Source organism: Crocuta crocuta, unplaced genomic scaffold (genome assembly GCF_008692635.1).
Source record: "Crocuta crocuta isolate KB4526 unplaced genomic scaffold, BGI_CrCroc_1.0 scaffold274, whole genome shotgun sequence".
NCBI lineage: Eukaryota > Metazoa > Chordata > Mammalia > Carnivora > Hyaenidae > Crocuta > Crocuta crocuta.
Window position 1 is genome coordinate 1,694,877 of NW_027530222.1, and position 19,521 is coordinate 1,714,397.

General features: G+C 41.4%; 1 protein-coding gene across 1 annotated transcript in view; it reads right to left on the reverse strand.

The window, feature by feature from the left end:
* Nucleotides 1–5,999: 5,999 nt before the first annotated feature.
* The window catches only part of VAV3 (vav guanine nucleotide exchange factor 3), a 349,649-nt gene continuing 336,127 nt past the window's right edge, over nt 6,000–19,521 (reverse strand). Inside the window, exons 26-27 of the mRNA XM_077765552.1 lie at nt 8,887–9,038; nt 6,000–8,230 (exon numbers count right to left, since the gene is read on the reverse strand). Of these exons, the coding sequence (XP_077621678.1) occupies nt 8,189–8,230; nt 8,887–9,038 (194 nt within the window). The 3' untranslated portion in view covers nt 6,000–8,188. The remainder of the gene's footprint in view (nt 8,231–8,886; nt 9,039–19,521) is intronic.

Here is a 19,521-nt window from a genome sequence, read left to right on the forward strand (position 1 = left end):
CCTGCCTAATCTCCCTCTTGACAAAGTCTCCTGTCACTCTCCTCCTTGTCACTCTCTCCAACCACTCTTGCACCTTGCTGTTCTCCCACCAATAAGCACAGATATTCACATATTTCTTCCTCTCATTGAAATGTTTTTTTGCCAAAAAAATCATTTCCTTGACCACTCTACTAGACAGAATAATGCTCTCACTTACTCTGCTTTGTTCCCCCCTCAGTAACACTCATCAGTACCTATTTTATGCGTCTGTTCATTGCTTTGTCACCATCTGCAAGCAGGTCGTCTCCTCAAGGGGAGGAATTGTGTCAGGTTCATTGTCGTATCTACAAAGCCTAGAATGGTGAAGTACGTGAAGGAGCTCGATACATACTTGTTGAATGAATGAATGAATGACTTCCAGATTCCTGAGGATTTTATAATTTTAAATTTTCAACAGTTTTTTCTCAAGCATACCTAGTCGCTGCTTCCATTTTTCTGTTTCTGTGAGATTAAGCCCACTTCTTATGTTTCTGAAAATTCTCCTGCCCCTCTCCTCTCACCCCTGCCTACTCTCTCTTTCCCTCTCTCAACACCCTGAGCTTCAGGAAGGACATTCCCTAAATAAGAAAAGATAAAGGAAATGAACTCCTCAAGGAGACTTCCCTCTCTTATGTGCCCCTGTATTCTCTGCAAAGCCTGGGATGCAGTAAAAAAAATGGTTCCAGGCATCTTTAGCACATTGTTTTTCTTCAAAGAAACAAATTTTCATCGACTAATTCTCTCCAAATTAACCCAGGCCCTTTAGACCACCTACTTGGCTTGAATAATCTTTCAATTTACCCATCTGTGGTAAGCAGCCACTAGGAAAGCCCCCAGTGATCCCTTCATCCCGGTATTTATGCCTTTACAATCTCCTCCCCTTGAGTGTGAGCTGGATTTAGTAATTTACTTCAGAAGAGCAGAACGGAACATAAGTGATGGGCTGTCACTTCTGAGATTAAGTCATAAAGAGGCTAGTTTTCACCTTGAGTGCTCCCGGTCTCTCACTCTTGGCTGGCTCATTCTGCGAGCAGCCAGCTACCATACCATATTGTGAGGCAGCCATGTGGAGAGGCCCCCCCTTGAGTGAGCTTGGAAGCAGACTCTCCCCCAGTGGAAATGGTGAGATGACTGTAGCTGACACCTTGATCAAAGCCTCATGGGAGATTCTGAGCCAGAATACCCAATGAACATACTCTCATTCCTGACCCACAGAAAATGTGGGAAAATAATCGTTTGCTGTCCTTGGTGGCTAAGTGTTGAAGGAATTGGTTACGTTGCAGTAGATAACTAATATACCAAGCACCGTGTTCGATTTGTGCTCCCAACACATCATTCTTAAAACATTACTAGTGTGAGAAATTCAAGACGCTTCTTCCAAAGGCCCAATATACATACAAAAGGTTTTGGTTTTTGTGTCTGAGTTAACCCTTAACTTCTGTAACATTTATTTTTGTATTTATTACCTTAAAACTTTAATTAGAAATGGTGGCCAAAATGCAAATTTAGAACTCTTCTGTTTATACATACACGTGTACAAACCCTTTGAAATAAGGTTCTATCATCACCTCATTCTTAACTATTGAGAAACAAGCAGTGTAAGAAACTCGCCCAACCTCATCCAGCTAGGAAGTGGTAGAGCCAGACAGTCTGGTTATAAGTCCTCATAAGGCCTTAACCATGAGTCCATGTTGCTTCTTAGACAAAAGGTCAAATACAACCATAAAGTAGGCCAAATCATCTTAATATCTAGCCCTGCTATAGAAGACTCACTCATCCAGGACTAGAGTTTTCATGATCAGGATGGGATAATATTAATCAGTCTTGATGAATTCTTAGAGGATTAAATGAGATAAATTAGTTCATATATACCAAACATCTAGTATACTGCCTGCATCTAAGAGTACAAAACAGAGAATACCCAAATGAGAAGACAGATCTTAAATTATCATTGAAAACAAAACAAAACAAAAAAGATGCAAAAAACCCTTTCCTTTCTGAGAGACCGTTCAGATCACTAGAAAACTCAAAAACATTCTCTGATCAGACTCTCGGATTGGCACACTTTCATTGCATCAGTGCACACTGACAGCAGGAGTTGCCAAAGGCTGTGCCCCAGCCACAGTCCCACCTCACCTAGGATCTCAGCAGCTCCCTGAATGATTCTAACACGATAGGCCCTAGGCATTGTAGAAATACTTTTGAAAAATCAGCTCTCATGCATTGCTCTTTTGTATTTGAGTAAAGAGTGTTTATTTGACTTAGAGCCAGGACACTTGGGGTTGAGTCTGCTTGGCCAAGAGTTTCAATCTGTGGGTTATCATCAGTCTGGCCTTGGGAAGGCCAGATCATCCCACCAATCCTCAGTTTCCTCATCTCTAAAATGGAAAGAGAATAAGGCAGGTCTACCTGCCTTTCAGGTGCTGCTCCAAATTCGACGAGCTGAAGTCTGTGAGATGACTTCATGAGCCACAGACTGTAAATGAAAGGATGTTTATGTTTACTTTTTGTTATTGGCAGGAGGATAATCCATACTAAACGTAGACCATCTGCGTGCCCACCACCTGTGGGCACAGAGCAGTCATAACTCAAATGTACTGATGCCATGGGGGAGGCGCTGGGGTGAGTCCAGAAGCACCATGCCCAGGCAATTAATTCTGAGAGAGGTTGTGTCATGTCACCAGCCAAGAACTGGCTAATCTCCGGAGTCACCGAGAGCGGCCTGGTCTCTGAGATTCGGTTGTAACCGTCCACAGAGAACTCAACTGTAAGACTCAAAGTTCAAAGCACACTTAGTGGTTCAGCCCCAGAATCTAAGGTTGGAGCCCACAAGTCTCCACAAGAATCCACCCCACAGTATTCCCTGTCACCAGTGTGACTAAGGCAGACCCTCTGAGCTGCCTTCATGCCCGACAGCCAGGAAATGAGGATGCAATGACTCGTTAATGCCACCAGACAGACATTGGGCTTTCGTGGCTAGGGCTGGTATATTTTAAAACTTCCACATTTTGATGAAGTCTTTTCTTTATTCTGAACCATGAAGAAAAACAGAACTTCACCTAACTGTAGGGCTAAAAGGAAAGTAAGAGAACTCAACTAATCTCTTCCTTTTGAGAGATGAAGACCTTGTGTGCTTTGCCCAGGGTCACATGGTTGGGAAAAGGGGACAAGGCTCTACCAGCAGATGATGGGTTGGACACACCAGCCATTCTGGAGTTCAACTTCCCCCAGCTCAGGACTCAACATGGACCCTGATGTCTAGTAAAGCACAGGGCATCCGTGTGGCTCAGTCCGACTCCGGCTCAGGTCATGATCTCACGGCTCTTGAATTTTGAGCCATGTGTTGGGCTCTGTGCTGACAGCTCAGAGCCTGGAGCTGCTTTGGATTCTGTGTCTCCCTCTCTCTGTCCCTCCCCATTTGTGCCTGGTCTCTCAAAAATAAACATAATAAAAATAAAAAAAGAAAAAAAGAAATGAAGTGCAGGGCATGAGGAGACTTGTGTACTTTCTTTTTCTGTACCGAGGCCTCTCAACATCTGGGATACGATAGCTATGTAGCAGGATTCTTGCACAGAGAGTCAGCACACCGAAGCTTTTCTTTCTAGGGTGCAACTTTATTCATGCCAGCACACCTCAGTTGGGTTTGTACCCAAAGAACTGAGTCCTGGATGCCACATGGCATAGTTGTTTTATAGATTTTTTTACTTCTTTGTCTCCCAAATATGGTAACATGCAAAACATGCAGTCTGATTAAATGGTCTCATGTTACAAGGTCTGAGGGATGTCATGTACATGTATAGCCAGGTAGCCAGTTTGCCTTGAGGCTCCCCCCGCCCGTTACTTAGGGAGGGGGCCCGACCACAGTTGCATTGTGCCTAGAAACTCTGGAACTTTCTAACAGAACCAGAGTCTAGAATGCTTTAAAAGAAATTTTGTGCATGTCTTCTGTCACTATTTCCCCAATCCTAATTGATGGCATCTAACTAGGGACAGGATTCCCTTTTGATCTTTCTGGGACTTGTCCATTACTTACAATAAGGTGCCTTCAAAGGCTGCCAGATGTGAGTATATAACATTCCTAACCAGAGTCTACCCGATCCCAGAAAACTAGTCTCAGTGAGAAATGAAGTGACTAATGGACTGAGTCTAACTGATTATGAGCTGGGTGAAAATTCCATTTTCCTAGTGAAAATAATGTGGAGCTGTTAAACTCAGCCTCTGAGATTGTTTGTGGGCATGCATATTAATCTTCCTGAGCACACACCTTTTATTCCATCTGTAATTTGCTCAAAATTAAACCATGCCTATGAAATAAAGCATTAGCTCCAATATTCAAAATAAGCTTCAAGTATATGACTTGGGTCCTGAGTACTTCACCATTCATAAGGGAAGGAGACCACCACTCCTTGAGTACTTACCATGTCGCAGGCAGTTTGTTGGTATCTTTTTCACATGTTATGGTTTGTCCTTCTAACAGCCCCTCAGATGCTTATAATGATCGCTTTATCATAGAAAATTGATTTCAGAGGAGTCAATGGCAGAGCTGGGGCTTGAACCCATATCTGACAGATGCTAAATCTCCCAGTCTTCCTGTGATATCAAATGGTTGACTTTCCTTCCTGGAGAGACTAACTTAGAATGTGCAGAGTTATGCTCCCTAATCCAATCAATGAGCCTAAATTATGTTAAAGGAATTCAAAGATTCCTTTGAATCCTTTGAATTCATATGGCGACTACCCAAAGTTGCCAGCAAATCCATCTGATGACAACAGTGATGATAATGATGACAAAAATGGTTCAGGACAGGTCAGGCATACTTTCACTTTATAGATAGGACTTCAGTTGAGTCTCACAGCCATCCTGTGAAACAGGTTTGTTGTTATACTGACTGGCTGAGGCCGTGTGTGGCCGGGAATGGGATGTGCACCCATATGCAGTCTGACGTCTGGGGCCAGCTCTCACTGCTCTTCTATACGGCTGTCACATAGAACAGAGCAGCCACCAAGAGATGAATTCTCATTATCCACATATTTTACCTCAACTACTTGATGGAAGACAAAATACAGGAATGTTATAAAGCATATTTTCCCATGTTAACTAATAAACGATGGGGGAGTTCTCAATGGTGGTGAGGGTGGTAACAATTTGATAGAAGGCCTAAGAGACACAAAATGTTAATATGTCGAAGAGATACAACAAAGACACCAGAGACTCTCTGAGTAAAGAGCATGAGAGCTGGATAACACACTGTACCACAGGGAAATCTGGGGGTTTTGTGTTTCTGAGCACAGTTGTGCTGGTGACGTCAAGCACACACTACTACTGTGTACACCCAGAACAAGCCTTTCCCGGCCCTTAGAGAGAACAGGCTCCCACTCCCTCCCGAGCCAGCCTTTCCCCACTGCTGAGGACAATCCTTAGGCCTGCTCTGCCCAAGGAAACTTGCCTCCATGCCTTTCTTGGTTTAGCAGTTTGCTATTTTCTGTGCAAAATTTGAATCAAGATGGAAAATAAAGTCAATCTCTGACACAGTCTCTCTAGGAAATATCTGTTAGAGGTTTTGCATTACAGGGCAAGAACAGGCACATGTTTCTGCATGGTAGTAGTGGCGATTCGGGCTCTGAGGCTGGACTGTCCAGTGCTGATACTCACCAGCTGTGTGATCTGGGTCAAGTTGCAACCTCTCCTGATGCCTCCATGTCTTCATCTGAAAAATGGAGATAAGACGGCAGTTCTACCTTCTGGAGTTGTTGTAAGTTAACCCACATTAAGCAATTAGAACGGTGTGTGGCACACAGTGAACACTTCAGTAGGTATTAGTTGCAACTACTGAGCACGGCTTGCAGCTTCATAACTTAGGCAGCAATCCCGAGCTAAATCTGATCAAAATCAGGGCTTCTCTTCCCATGTTGCTTATGACGTAGATGTTGAATTATGGAATTGTTCAATAGACACTTCAACTCTCAAGAAATCAATGTAACGCAAGTAGTAACTATTTATTTTATTGACATATTTACAAAATATTACAAAGTAAAATACCTCTCTAATTCACCATATTACACAATGGTTGCATACAGGCAAGACAAAGCATATGGAAAAAAAACGTTTACTTCTGTCTTTGGTATTAGAAATCTACACAAATCCGCAGCATTTAAAATTTTCAATACAAAGTATTAAACACAGACAAAGATGTAATTGGTAATGTCATGAAAAGGGGCTCTAATGTCCTCTGCTAGGAAACCCCCAGGTCTATGAAATGCAACAGGAAGACCAAACACCATTTGTAAGGGAGGGAGCCTACTGGCTAAAATAACAATAAAAGAAACAAAACAGTACTATACACAGGAGTGTTTCCGTTCGTGTGAAGTGACTTTCTCCATAACAACATTTGGCTGACAGTAACAGAGAAAACATTACCGAGACATAGGATCGTAGGTAAGACTTCATAGGAAAGAATCCATTCCGAGAGTATACCTTGAGGGTATAGCTTTACTGTACAGAACATTTTATAAAATTCATTTTTGTGATCATTTACACATATACAAAAACTTAACTGGTTTTAGCAAATATTTTTTCTAAAACACAATCACAGTTTACATAATTCTGAGGTAAAGGTCCCGAATCTATCTTTTGAGAAGTCCTGGCTCACAAGGGTCTCTGAGGGGGGACACGTCTACTGAACATCAAGTTCTGGCATGAAAGCGGGCTGACGAGAGGGCAGGCTACACCTACCTACCTCATTTCAGAGATGATCCAAAATTTCAGAGCTGAAATATCCCTCATTTGGCTCTATTAAATAAATGCTTCTAATGTTTTGTTTTGTTGTCTTCAAACATGAAACACTCTCTGAATCTTGCCAGAACAAGACTTCTGCTATGGAGAAAATATTTCATCAAGAAAGGGCCAAGTTAGTGTTTTAACCCGGCTGTCTTGACTAAGGACTCTGTATGTCCCAGAAAGAACATATTTGAACTCCTCGCATAAAAAGTAAAGGCTTGGCCAAATAAATGCACTGAAAAACTGATCTTCCTACCAGTTAACACGCACCCCCAAGGGGCCTGCAGGTAGAAGATCCTAGTAAAAGGCCGGGAGCTCACAGTGAATAAGGCTAGAAAAGTCTTAAGTGACCCTCCTGTCCCCGAAATGCATAGAGGACCCAGCTGTGCTTCCCTTCCAAAATCCTTGGCAAAGTTACTGGTGTTACTGTAAATACTCCAGGGAAATGTGAGATCCAGCAAATATGTCTTTTGCGGGGAGGGGTAGGAAGCTTATGTTAATAGATGTTGCTTCCATAGAATGATTTACAATCAGGTACAGCCCTTGATCTGTTTCTGTAAACAATGCCACCTTTCCCAGGTTACTTGAAACTACCAAGAACATACCCAGCCAAGATTATTTCATAAAGTGAAGCATACATTTCCAAAATGACCCTATGAAATCATGAAGGTTGTGAAAATTTAATATGAAGACACTCTCTTTTATGTACTTTTTATATAAAGTTTGCACATATAATCAGAACACCAAATGAGTAATTAAAACCCTTCTGAGATAGATCACTTATGAAGCAAACCTGAGCATTTGCCTCCTCTATTTTATCATGAGTAACATCTGGGGGTGAAAGTGTCTGCCAGGCGATGAGTCACCTTGTGAGACAATTTAAGACAAGTAGTGCTGGACCTTTCCAGGAAGCTGCCCAAAAAGCGAGACTCTGATTTTTCCTCATGCTGGGAAAAGCAAAATTAAACTTCTGCTCCTTTGTACCATCAAAGATTCTGGTGAATGGCACGTGAGAAGAAAGTAAATCTGTGTCCACCATTTACTGATAGCTGGCGTTCATGGTGCCTGACCGCACGTGGTAAAAAGAAATATGAACCAATGTGTTTGCAGGGCTCTTTCGGGGTGGGGGGGAAGCTTCTGGCTGTGCTCTGGTCCCCGACAATGACAGACTGGCAGGCTGTTTCTTGCACAGCTCTAGGCAAGCCATTAATCTGTCAGTACCAGCATCTTTAGAAATCCCAGCATTAAGACTTAGGAGGGGAAAAGGAGGGAGGATGTTGAATAGCCAGAAATGCGGCTTCTTAAACACTTCAGTTAATTCACAATGCTGCGCAGGCTTCTGTTTATCCCTTCTCTGAAATTTCTGGTGCAGGGTGTAATACTGGAGTGGAATTTATTCATCCTCTTCCACATATGTGGATGGAAACCAGCCCACCTAAAAAGGAAAAGCAACCAACATAGCAACATGACTTCGCATCTGGCATTTCAAAGGGCTCTACAAACAGAGCATTTAGTTTTTATAACACCCCGATTAAGCTGGGGTTTTATGGCCACTGTAGGTAAAGGAGATTGATTTAACTGCCCTAGAAGCCAGACAGAATGACTGATGGAAACAGAGGAATAAAAGAAGCTTAAAGAGTGTTCTAATGTGTTAGCACAGAGACAAATATGTAAATTAAGTGTACTAAGGGGCTCTACTATTTAACGCTTCCCATTTCTGCTATAGAGCAGGTTACAAAGACAGGGGCACCGTGTCCCATTCTTTCCAATTTAGATCAGCAACTCTTGTAAATATTCTATATTCCACATAAAATTTATGCTCTAGGCTTATGGACTAAAAAGAATGGAAATGTTCCTCAATCCTTTTCCAAATAGGAAACCATCAAACTTGCCTAGGTGAACTTTATTTATGCCACGATCGTACTCATTCAACATCTTTTTCTTGAGTGCCTATTTTCAGTGAGGAATGCCACCACTCTCCAGAGCCCTGGCTCTGTGGGATGAAGGCTTCTCCTAGCCCCATGGTGGGTGCCAAAGACCGCCCGGTCCCCTTCCTTCACCCACACAAGCACATCGAGAGGGCCAGCTCACCCTGCCATTTACTTCTCCTCTCCACCAGCCATTTGCACTCATCTTCGTGTAGATCTTCACCACGTCTCCTTTCAGCAAGGACAATTCTCGCATGTCTCTGGCGCAGAAGTCATACCGAGCGACAGCAATGCCCAGCACTTTCGGACTTAGCACTGGAAAGAAATGATGGTGAGTCAGCACTGATCTGCGGTCCGGTGACTACCAGAACCTAATCAGATGAATGTTATAGATGTGATCCAAATGCACAGCCATGATCTCACTACAGACTAGTGATAATGGCAGAGGAGCTTGAAAGCAGCAGAGTTGCTGTTTCAATTCAATCTGGTGTGGTCAAGTTCATTTCATGAAGTTTAAAGAACCGCTGCTCTCTTTCATTCTTTGTCAGAACCTCAAAAGAGGGACTAGCTTTTGTAAGAAAAAAAAAATCTAAAATTACCAGCATAAATTTCTCACTGATGCACAATAATCTATTTCTAACTAGAACCTCTAAGGACAAAGCTTTACATTTTTATCTCCTAATCTCTCCAACTAAGACTCAAAACAGCTTAATGTTTGGCTCTGAAATTCTCCTATTGGGTCCATGTCATTACATTTAGTTAAAAGGCGCTTCCTCCCCCAACCAGCCTTTTTTGGTTAAACCTCTCTGGGGACAAACTCAATTGTTATTTCATATAGAATTTCACTATGTGAAGAAGCTTCAATCAGGTTTCACTTGAAAGAATGCATAAACACCATCAATTTATCCTTTTTCTTTCAAACAAATACTGTAGGTATAGAAAACCTTTACTGAAGGAATGAACTAAAAAACAAAATGTCAGGGTGTTCATTTTTTATATTCAGCTTTTTTCCCCCATTTTAATGGTAGGAGAAGTGCTAACTTTACTCCCTGTCCTAACCTACCCTGCCCTGAAAGAAAAACTGTTCAAGCTGCACATTTTTTCTTCTCTAGTGTTTTATAACACATTTCATATTAACTTCTCTACCTGTTGCTCCTTGGGGTTATAAAGTGTTTTCAATTATACGTGCAGTGATTCTGAGAATCACTCACCTGGGAATGGTAGGACTTTATAAAACTTAAATGGGAGAGGAACATAAGTGTAAGAAAAACAAGTGGGAAATGCCATGCATCTGTATTTGTAACAGTTCCCGGTGCCAAGTCAGCTGTGGTTATGACCTGCATTACCCTGGAAAAGCCTGCCCACGTGGAGACAGGGATCTCAAGCCTATTATTCAGGGCTCTGCAATGACAGAATTTTTTTTAGTCTCCAGGTGTCCATCATAAGATAAACGAATAGCAATGCTGTAGATTTCAGAACTGTAAAGGGAGTAAAAATGGGTCATTTTATTTTACTGTTCAGACACAAACCACTTTAATAGTTTTCTTACTGAAAACCGTCCCATTACTGGGGCACTACTCTTAGAGCTGGTGCACATAAAAACACCCCTGTGACGGAAAAACCAATCATCAACTTAGCTGTGCGACCTTGTTCAGGTCTTTTAACCCTCAAGGCCACACTTTTCTCACCTATAAAATGAAAGGTCTATGCCAGATGACTTCCAAGGTCTTTCTAGTAGTAAGTATTATGATTCTATTGGGACTTACAGGTTAATTTTTAAAAATCTGTAAGAAAACAACTTGACCTAGCCATAAGGTACTCCCCTACATGTCACATCAACAGCCATGAAATTCTCAGACTAATGACCGAAATCAAGACCAGAAAGCCCACGCACAGATGGGCACAGTCCTCCTTCCAGGCAACATGAAATATATTTTAACTTTTATATTTGGAGACAAAGTTGGGTTCTATTTCTTTTCTTAATGGGAATAAGTAAACATTGGCTTTTCTCAACTAAGATTTCTGGTCCTCAAGAAAACTAATGATTTTATAGAATGCCTCAACTTTCTACTTTCAGCCCTCAAGTCGAGGGCTCACAAAGATCAAACAAAAAATGTCTCATGGAAATACGTAACATGAGCGCACGCACACACACACACACACACACACACACACACAACCAGGAGAGTGAAATGGCATGACAAACGGGGACTTTACGACAGAGAAGAGGTAACCGTGTGGTGGGAATGGGACTCTAGGGACTATTTGTGAGGAGATGCAACTACATGAGAAGCCACACACAGAAGTCAAAGTATTTTATTTGCAAACAGAAGCAAGTTGAAAAGACATATAAAAGCAGTAAAGCAGTACCTGACCAGAAAGGAGTAGAAGAAGGGGGAACAAAGCTGTAGTCTGGAGGAGTTACAAAAGAAAACCCACAGAACAGAGAAGGGGCTTAGAGAAAGAAAGAAAAAGAGAGAAGCAAAAGAGAATTTAGGTAATGGCAAAAAAAATCTCAACACAGCTATTTCGTTGTCTACAATCCTAAGAAAATGCTCACATCACATTTGGAGTATCAAGCTTCGCCTTCACCCACTTCTGTCACCATTTCTAAATGAAGGACAAGCCAGATTTTTACATTTTGATTGACATTAGTTTTGAAATTTAGAGCTGTCTGTCCCTTTACAGGTGAACACAGCATACCCACTCCATGGTGCCATCTTTGAACCCCTCCCATCCGAGGATGGCCTTCTTTTGAGGTGACACATAATTCCCACTTTGCTACACCAGTGGACAAAGGGAGCCTGTTAATTCTTAATGTAAAATATGCTTCACATCAAAACTGATATAAAGAAGAACGAACCTATACAGTAGGGTCAAGGAAACATGCAGAGCCCATAGAAAAGTAAAGAAAAACACTCATACAATTTGTTAGAGACCACCCCCAACCAAGCGTGCACGTGCTAATTTATTACCACAAATAAAATGTAAATTGCTTCAAATCTTACCATATCTGGACAAGTAAATACATCCGGAAATTTGGGGAATGTATGGAAAAGTTCTATGCAAAAACTCTACCCTCAGAAGCTTTTTACTTTACTCTTAATAATAAAAGCTAATGATTATCAAATGGTTCTGAAGTGTTAAATGCCATGCTCCATGTTTTATATTCAATATTTAATTTAGTCATCACAACAATTCAAAGAGGAAGGTACTACTATCACTTTCCCCTGATATTTTTAGAACAACCTAGATACAAACCTAGGCAGTATGACACTGGGGTCCGGGCTCTTAACTGCCTCACTGCTCTGCATCTAGCACTCTGCTTTAGGTACCTCCATAGGCACTTTATAAAACTCTACCTGTTAATACCATGATGCCATTGCAAAGGAAAAGCAAGGTATGGTTATACATTTTCTTCTAATATTTATTCTCCCCTTCATCCCTGTGATAGGTTACTTGGCCAGGCCATGCTTGCCTAAAAGGAAGACTACATTTCTCTGTCTTCATGCAGGTCTAGGCAACTATATGACTAAGTTCTTGCCACTGGGATATAAGCAAGGGCAGTGTGAGGCGGCTTGTGGTGCCTTTCCTGGCAGGGCAGCTGGCACATGCACTCACCTTTCTTTTTGGCTGTTTATTCTATCCCGCTGTATGGAATATTAAAAGCTACCATCTGGGTCCAAGAGAAGAAAGGATGGCAGTTCGTGAGCTTCAGGGAGGCTGGGGTACTGAAGGTTTTATGGGAGAGGTGACCTACCCTTCCCCACAGCCTTGGTCTGACTACTTCCAGGTTTTTATGAGAAGGAGAAATAAACGTGTATCTTGTTTAAACCAACGGTTTTTGGATTTCTGTTACTTGTACCTGGACCTAATCTAAATTGTAAGAAGAAGTTTTTATAACCAAGGATGAGGTGAAAGTGGGCTAAACAAAGCGGAATGGGTCCATATAATCTGGCAATATAGTCTGTCTCTTTCAGGCCACTGACTTATTGGAGAGCCACAGAATTCTCCCAAAGTTAATACTCTTGTCAGAAAGGGGTTCTGTGATACCTGAGAACAGTAATAACTCATTAAGGGGATACTCAGATCCTATTTAAGTAGACTGGCCATGGGAAATGGAGGAGATTCAGCTGCTTTTAGAACCATGGACTATGCATCCCTCATATAAGACATTCTCCTCGTGAATGTCCTTACATATTTGCTTTTAACCTACCCGGAAGTATATCCTTGTTGAGAATCAAGGCTCTCTTCTAATCCATTGCATCTTCCACATCACATTATTTTTGTTTCAAAACTCAGTGATGCATGCCATTACAACTAATTTTACAACCTGCTCAATTCATTTACTGCCATGCAACATAACTGGTTTAATTTCTATAAGATCATGTTATACACACTATGAGAGACAAGAGGGGTGTCATCTCTAATTTAATGAGAAAAGTGGCTCACATCTAACTGTATGTTGCCAATCTGCAAGATCCCTAGCCCATGTTTATGAGAGCTTAAATTAGAACCCCCCATTCCACACATTCCTTCTGGCAGGTACTAGAATTTTCTCCTTGAACTGCTTTCTAAGTGTCCATCCTTGATTATCTTTCTGGGACTATTTACCCATAAAGTAATAAAGGAAGACTGTATTTCTCCAAAATTTCTAATGAAGATAATTTAAGTCAGCAGTCTGAAATATAACAAGAGATAAGTTAGCTCTAAAAGGAAGATATAAGAAATCAATGAAAACACAATTTAATGCAATTTAAATAATCTCAATAGGGAGCTACATTACATCAGATAACCTGTCTCTAATTTTAAAATATCTAACATTCCTGAAGTGATACGGATAATGCCTCACGATGCAGAGTGAACTTGAATCTGCTTCAGATGCACAACCTCTCTCATCTAACCCTAAAAGTCTTATAAACACTGGCATTCATGTCAAATAGCTACAATTAGAATCTTCCTCAATCTTATCTAAAATATTACAATCTTAGCTGAAATGGTAGCGATTCCCCCAGGGTGAGGCTGTGGCTCCTTTGCTGGCTTAACTTGAAACTAATTTTTCCCCCAGTGAATGGAACAGATGCTAAGATAGGCCCTGGCTCCTCATCTGAATTCCAGTCTGTGATTTCAGATACTTTCATGAGGCTGCCACGAAGGACAACCACTATCTCTGATGCAATCTGCCTGAAACCACAGTCATGATCTTCCTCCCCGTAATCTAGCTCAACCCTCCATATTTTGCTTTCAATGACTCTCATGTTCTTTGCAAACTACCCCTGCAAAGTCAGTGTGCTTTTTGTCTCCTCTGGTTCGCTCTCTTCTTCCTCTGAAACATGAAGTTATTTCTTCACTGAATTCTCAGCTCCATCACCCCAACCTTACACCATTTCTAAACTAAGACAACTGGCTGTGGATGCGTCTTTTTGCTTCAACATTCTTTCCATCCTTCCCAGGATTTGAAATACTGCCTCTCAGCTACCCACAGTAAACAGAGATTCCTCATTCCTTTTCCCAGATTAGGAAATCCAAACTCTTGCCTTGAATTCCATGGCAATTTACAGTCTGGCTGTTTCCTGTGTTTCTAACCAAATCTTCCATCATTTTCTCATATAAATTCTTTTCCGCTAGACCAGCGGGCAGGCATACACGCCAAGGCCCTCAGTATTGGTTTCAACTCCAAACTTCTGCTCCTTCTGGAATATTGTTCCTCCACCTTGCCTCTGCTAACCTTAACCTCCTTGTCCCCTTCCTGTAGTCTTCCATGACCAATCCAAACAACACTTGTCCCCTTCCCCATTCTTTCTAGTCATCTGGAGGCACTTACATCGCGGCACTCCATGGCTCTGCTGTTGAATTACTGCATGTGCTCCTGTGTTCTATCTCCAATTAGTTGTTGCTTCTGGAGAGCACGGGCTATAACTCTTTCACTGTTTCTGCTTCCCCACAGGGTTGGGCCCAGGGCTAAGCTCCCGAAGTTGCCGAATGGACAAGTATCTCAGCAGGGTATTTAATTTTGCAAGCTCCTTATGTCTCCTCCTCCTATTCATTTAGTTCATCTTCTGCACACTTAACTGCTCAAAAGGACTTCCAACAAAAGGCAGAACAACACAAAGAAAAGAATATGAAATATTTTCAGGTTTTATTCCCCAGGATCCCTGGGAACCATAATCTATCAATGATATTTCTACAATAACTGTAATTTTCTCTGAGATGCCGAACAGCTATTAAGTACTGTATGTCTCTTGGCATTAAGCATACTGTATGCCCGAGGAATCTTCTTAGGGGTAAAAGGTTAATCAGTTTCTCCTGCCACCCTGTGTACAGCTCTCAGCCAAATATTTTAAGGATTGGTAGGGATGCTTTCTAGTTTTCTACACATTGTAGCATGACTTATTGTTGCCATTCTTCCTATACAGTAATTTTCACTGCCTTTGGGTCCTTAGTTCTCTTAAGCTGTCAAAAGAGCATCTGAATGTCTTGCATCTACAGAGACAAGAGTATTAAAAGACCTGTTTCCCTTGGAAAGTATGGGTTTAAATCTAGATGTAAATGATGTCAGAATAAAGTATTTGATTAAAAAAATTTTTTGGAGAATGGCTTAACCTGCGAAACATATTTACATCCTTACTGAGAACACACCCACCTATTTCTAGACACGTATACAAATACGTGTTATCTTCATCAAACTCCTTCTCTCATACCAAGATGTCACTAATTTAAGAATTATTGGTAGGTAGGGGTGCGTATCCTGGAATGGAATTAGAAAGAGCTGAGTAACAGTGTATTCGAATGACAACGTGGAGGTAAATGATTATCTCCCATCCCTTTCACTTCCTGGGCTAATATTCACTTCACCACCTAGTATTATAGATAATACTGGCTGCTAGTACACCACATCATTCCAGGAAGCTGCTTGAGAGAAACAACTCTTGTTATTCATATCTCTAAGTCTATGTTGAGAGCGTTAACATTGAAGTAGATATTCATAAACTGCATGCCTAAATTAAGGACCTAACTTACCTCCTTCCACAAACACTTTGAGCTCCTTATTAGCACAGACAAAGGAGACATTTACTGAGAGAGACCAACACAATCAGGCAGGTCTCTCTGGTTATTTTTCACATGACACCTGGCACTCAATTGAGCTAACACTGATAGGGCATTAGAAGTGAATAGCTCATACTTTAGTGAGTTAATATTTCTCATTAGGAATTATTAAGAACGCAGTCAAATATTATTTATCAACTATTCCAAGTTAAACAAACAAAACCTAAAGTATGAAAATTCTCTAACTGAAACAGAAGTTATCTGTTAATAAACTGGGAACAGAAACTATCAGCATAGTCATAATCAAGTGGCAAATCATTAGTGAATATTATTCAGTTCTGAGACTTGACTGAGAAAACAGAGCCACAGAACACAGAAGTATATCAATTAAGAAAAGAAGTTACAGAATTTGTAGTAGAATAAAGACTGCTAGAGAAGTGATATTTGATGCCTATACTTTGTGGTCAAGGCTACTGAAACATTGCTTTGCAGTTTTAGCTCTGCCTTGATTAGGCTATTCACATTGATGAGCAAATGAAAATCTACTCAGTTTTCAGCAACATTTGAAATGTATACAGAGTAGAGGTCAAGCTCAGTCAACACTCTTCCTTAAGGTACTGGTTATCAAATCACAAAGTATTTTTGAATGACCACTTAATCATGTGTTAAATGTATAACTGAATATGACCCTAAGCATTTGCTAATTATTTTAGGAGATGGACACTGCGTCACACTCAGCTTTAAGCTGTAACCACCACAAGTGTTCACAGTCACTTATGTAAAAAGAAGCTGTCAGTAAAGATATCAGCCGGTTGCACCAATGGTGGTACTGTCAGTGCAGTGATCTCAGTCTGCTGCCTGGCAGCGGCCTGGAAGAGGATGATGCTCCTATGTGGGACACTGTGACGCGTGGTCCAGTAGGTTCTTTTTACCGAGGCTGTCTACAGATGGCCTAGCAGCAGAGGGCGTGCTGAGAATTTAATCAATGTTTAATTTAAATTTGTGGTCCTTAACCTGGTTTTATTTTAGAACTTAGCCATCCATACCTTAGACATAGTGCCAAAGATTTCCTCCCCTATCTCCTGCCAGTGTTTATTGTATACCTTATGTATTGTCATTGAAAAACACTAAATAATTTAGATTGGTTTCATTTCATTGAATGCTGACTTCTGGCAAATGGTCCAATCTCCCTTTACCTGAAATCCAAAGTTATAACAAGGGAAACTTAGATTTCCAGTAACTAGGATTACTGGAAAAAAATAAACAGCTACTTTGTACTCCACACTGCACTGTGTAAGTATAGAAAGCCAGTATCAAGAAAAAAAAAACGAGTCTAAGGTCTTTCCTGTTTTTACGGACAATTAGATCATTTGACATTTCTAGGAATTTCAGATTATTTATGGACATCTAATTTATCAAAACATGAGCTTAATTCTAAATCCTTACTCTTTAAAAATAATTGCTAGAGGGGTGCCTGAGTGGCTTAGTTGGTTAAGCATCTGACTTTGGCTGGTCATGATCTTGCGGTTCACAAGTTCGAGCCCTGCATTGGGCTCTGTGCTGACAGCTCAGAGCCTGGAGCCTGCTTCAAATTTTGTGTCTCCCCCTCTCTATCCCTTCCCCCACTCGTGCTCTGTCTCTCCCTCTCTCTCTCTCCCTCTCTCAAAAATAAAGAAACATTAAAAAATATCGGTAGACATTTATTAAACAACTACTGATGAGTACTGTGATGAAGTGCTATTGGAGATACAACAAATAAGACAGAGCATCTGACTCCAAAGAGCTTCCAGATTGGTGAAAAGACAGATACATACAGAAATGATACAGAGATAGGGCAACTACTCATTTTGGATTGACAATGCTAGGACTACACATGAGGCTCCATCTAAGCCTCTCCTTAAAAACCTCCAGTCTTCCACTTGCTCAGCTCAAAAACCTTAGTTATCCTTGAATCTCCTCTTGCTATTCAATTTCACGTCTGGTGCGAATATCCTGTCAGAACACCTCCAAAATGTATCACCCTATGCGGCTACACATTGGTCCAAGTTGCTACCACCTCTCAGCTGAGGGGCTGCATGAGACTTCTCTCTGGTCTAGGAAGGCTTCTACCTTGTCTCCCACTTCTTCATGGTCTTTTGTCAACACAGAAGCCAGAATAATCCTATTAATACTTAAGGTTCAGATCATGTCTCTCCTTTGCTTAGGTCCACCAGTGGTTTCTCATTTCCTCCAGACTAAAAGCTAAAGTCTCATAAAGCAGCACATGGCCTAGTTTCCCTTACCTGTCTTTTTGCTCTGGCCATATTGCATGTGTCATGTCATATGTGCTCCTTTCTTTGCACTGGCTGTTCCTTCCTACTTTTGTCTTTACTCAAGCGTTACCTTCACAATGAGGATTACCTTGATGCCCCATAAAAGAGTCACCGACATACATCACTACTGTCTTGTAGTACAGAGAGAAAACAGACTTTACTGGGGGGATGATGTGTAGGCAGAGAAGTAGGTAGAGTACACCTCAAATTCCTGCTGTCCTGTCACTTAGGTCGGGCACGGATGGTCTGCACGCACCATGGGCAAAGCTTCAGCAGCCTGCTCTACAGATGGATAGGGTACTTATGCAACCTTATACTAACGGAAATTCCTTGTTATGGACTGAATGCTTGCGTCCCACCTTTCCTCAAATTTATATGTTGGTATTAGGAAGTGAGGCTTTGGGGAGGAGCCTCGGTCATGAGGATGGAGCCCTCATGAATGAGACTAATGCTCTTATCCCACAGAGTTCCCTACTCCTTTCCACCATGTGAGGTTATGTGGGATCTTCTATGAACCAGAAAACAGGCTCTCCGCAGATACTGACTCTGCTGGCAGCTTGATCTTGGACTTCACAGATTCCAGAGCTGTGAGCAATACATTTCTGTTGCTCATAAGCCACTCGGTCTATCTTATTTTGTTATGGCAGTCTGAACAGACTAAGACACTGGTCATACAAGGGGCCTTGTCAGGGGAGCTTCTGGAGCCAGTAGCTGGAATCAGCCTCTTCTACTGTTGAGAAAACTCAGAACTGTTGGAACCAGCTTTCTCCTAAGCTACCAAGAGGAGGAAAAATGAACCCTTGCTTTTCTTCCTCATCTTCCTCCCATTCCCCAGTTAAAATAGAAACCATCTCTAGGACTCCTAAGTATCATCATCCTGTTATATTAGTTTTCCAGGGCACTGACCCACTTCTAATGAACTACATCATTTATTTTTATCTATCATCTGCCTTCCTCACTAGTGTATAAGTTCCACAAAGGCAGAGCTGTTTGTCTGGTTTTTTTTTTTTCACTCCCGTGTGTCCCCAGCAATTTGAATAAGGCCCTCTCTGCAGTAGGCTCCCAATAAAGATCTGCTGAATGAATCAATGTGGGGATATGCAGAGGGGGTTATTGCTGAGAAGAGATGAGGACAGTTCTTGGATTCATCCAAATAGAAATATATCCTATGAGGAGGAAGGAGAAAGGGAAGAGGAAAATCTAACAGAGAAGACTGAACTTTGAATAGAAAGACAGCTTTGAATGGAGTAAATTCTGAACCAGCAAGTCAGTTAATATAGGAATTTTGATGCTCAATTTTGAGTGCATCCATAGCAGGCTGGCCAGGATGGTAACAGATTTGGCCACCATGTACATGAGGAAGGTTAGAATAACCTGAGGTATTTTATAGAAAAGAGAAAGAAAGAAACACAGTAGAGAAGGGGGGGCAGGTGGGAAGC